Genomic DNA, 1,069 nt, shown 5'->3' with positions numbered 1-1,069 from the left:
CAGGGTCGGAGTGGGGCGGCGGGGCGCCGAGCGGGCACATTGGGATTCAGCCGCGCCCTGGAGAGGCAGAGGCGGGCCGAGGCCGAGGCCAGCATAGCGGCCCACACCCTGAGCGTCCACCAGTCCACCCAGGGTGCGGCCCGCAGACGCGTAGGGCACTGGGGCTGGCAGGGCGCCGCTTTCCAGAGGGGCGAGATGGCCGCGCCCGACGGCCGAGGGCGGCAGAGGATTCCTGGGCGCCGCTGGTCCGCCCAGTGTCCCTGCCAGGCAGATGGGGCCTCTGGGGAGAGCCCGCCCGGCCACGGCCGGGCCAGCGCCTCCCACAGCCCAGCGGAGCACGCTCTGCCCACGTCCCGCCGCCGCGACGCCCCCAGGCCCGGCGGTGCCCACGTGACGCCTGCGTTGCCTCCAGGGGCGACTGGGTGCGCGTGGGGCTCTGCTACCCGCGGGGCACCAGCTTCTCCATCCTCGCGGACGTGCACGACCGCCTGCGCAAGCAGACCTCCAAGACCGGCTCCTTCGTGAGGACGCTACAGATGGACAAAGTGGACCATAGCCTTCCCGGCCGGGGCCACTACTTCTGGGACGAGGCCTCAGGGTGAGGGGCCCGCTGGCAGCAGGAGCGCCCTCCTCCCGGCTGCCCAGTAACCCCAAGGCCGCCTCGTGGGGAGCTCCCCTCAGGCACGCTGTGCCCGGCCGATCGCTGCCCCTTACGCCCACTCCGCGGACGCGCGGGTGACAGGGAGCGTCAGAGGAAAGGGAGTGTCGGACTCGAGGAACAGAACAGCCCCTCAGACCCCCCAGCACCCTGATCTAGAGAGGCGGAGGGGGCCCCGGCCAGCACCCGCCCACCGCCGCCCGCCCACAGGCTGCTGTTCCTGAAGCTGAGGGCGCAGAACGCGCGGGAGCGGTTCGCCTTCTGCTCGGTCAAGGGCTGCGAGAGGGTCAGGATCAAAGCCCTGATGCCCAGGAGCGCGGGCGTCAGCGACTGCTCGGCTGCCGCCTACCCCAAGTTCGCGGAGAGGGCGGTGGTGGACGTGCCCATGCCCCGGAAGCTGAGCGGCGCGCA

General features: G+C 72.7%; 1 protein-coding gene across 1 annotated transcript in view; it reads left to right on the top strand.

The window, feature by feature from the left end:
- The window catches only part of CEMIP (cell migration inducing protein, hyaluronan binding), a 40,995-nt gene that overhangs the window by 37,941 nt on the left and 1,985 nt on the right, over positions 1–1,069 (top strand). Inside the window, exons 8-10 of the mRNA XM_012732701.1 lie at positions 4–245; positions 413–598; positions 869–1,066. Of these exons, the coding sequence (XP_012588155.1) occupies positions 4–245; positions 413–598; positions 869–1,066 (626 nt within the window). The remainder of the gene's footprint in view (positions 1–3; positions 246–412; positions 599–868; positions 1,067–1,069) is intronic.

Source organism: Condylura cristata, unplaced genomic scaffold (assembly GCF_000260355.1).
Source record: "Condylura cristata isolate star-nosed mole 26May11 unplaced genomic scaffold, ConCri1.0 scaffold00035, whole genome shotgun sequence".
Taxonomy (NCBI): Eukaryota; Metazoa; Chordata; class Mammalia; order Eulipotyphla; family Talpidae; genus Condylura; species Condylura cristata.
The sequence above is the reverse complement of the archived record's forward strand: the minus strand, read 5'-3'. Positions and strand labels throughout refer to the sequence as shown.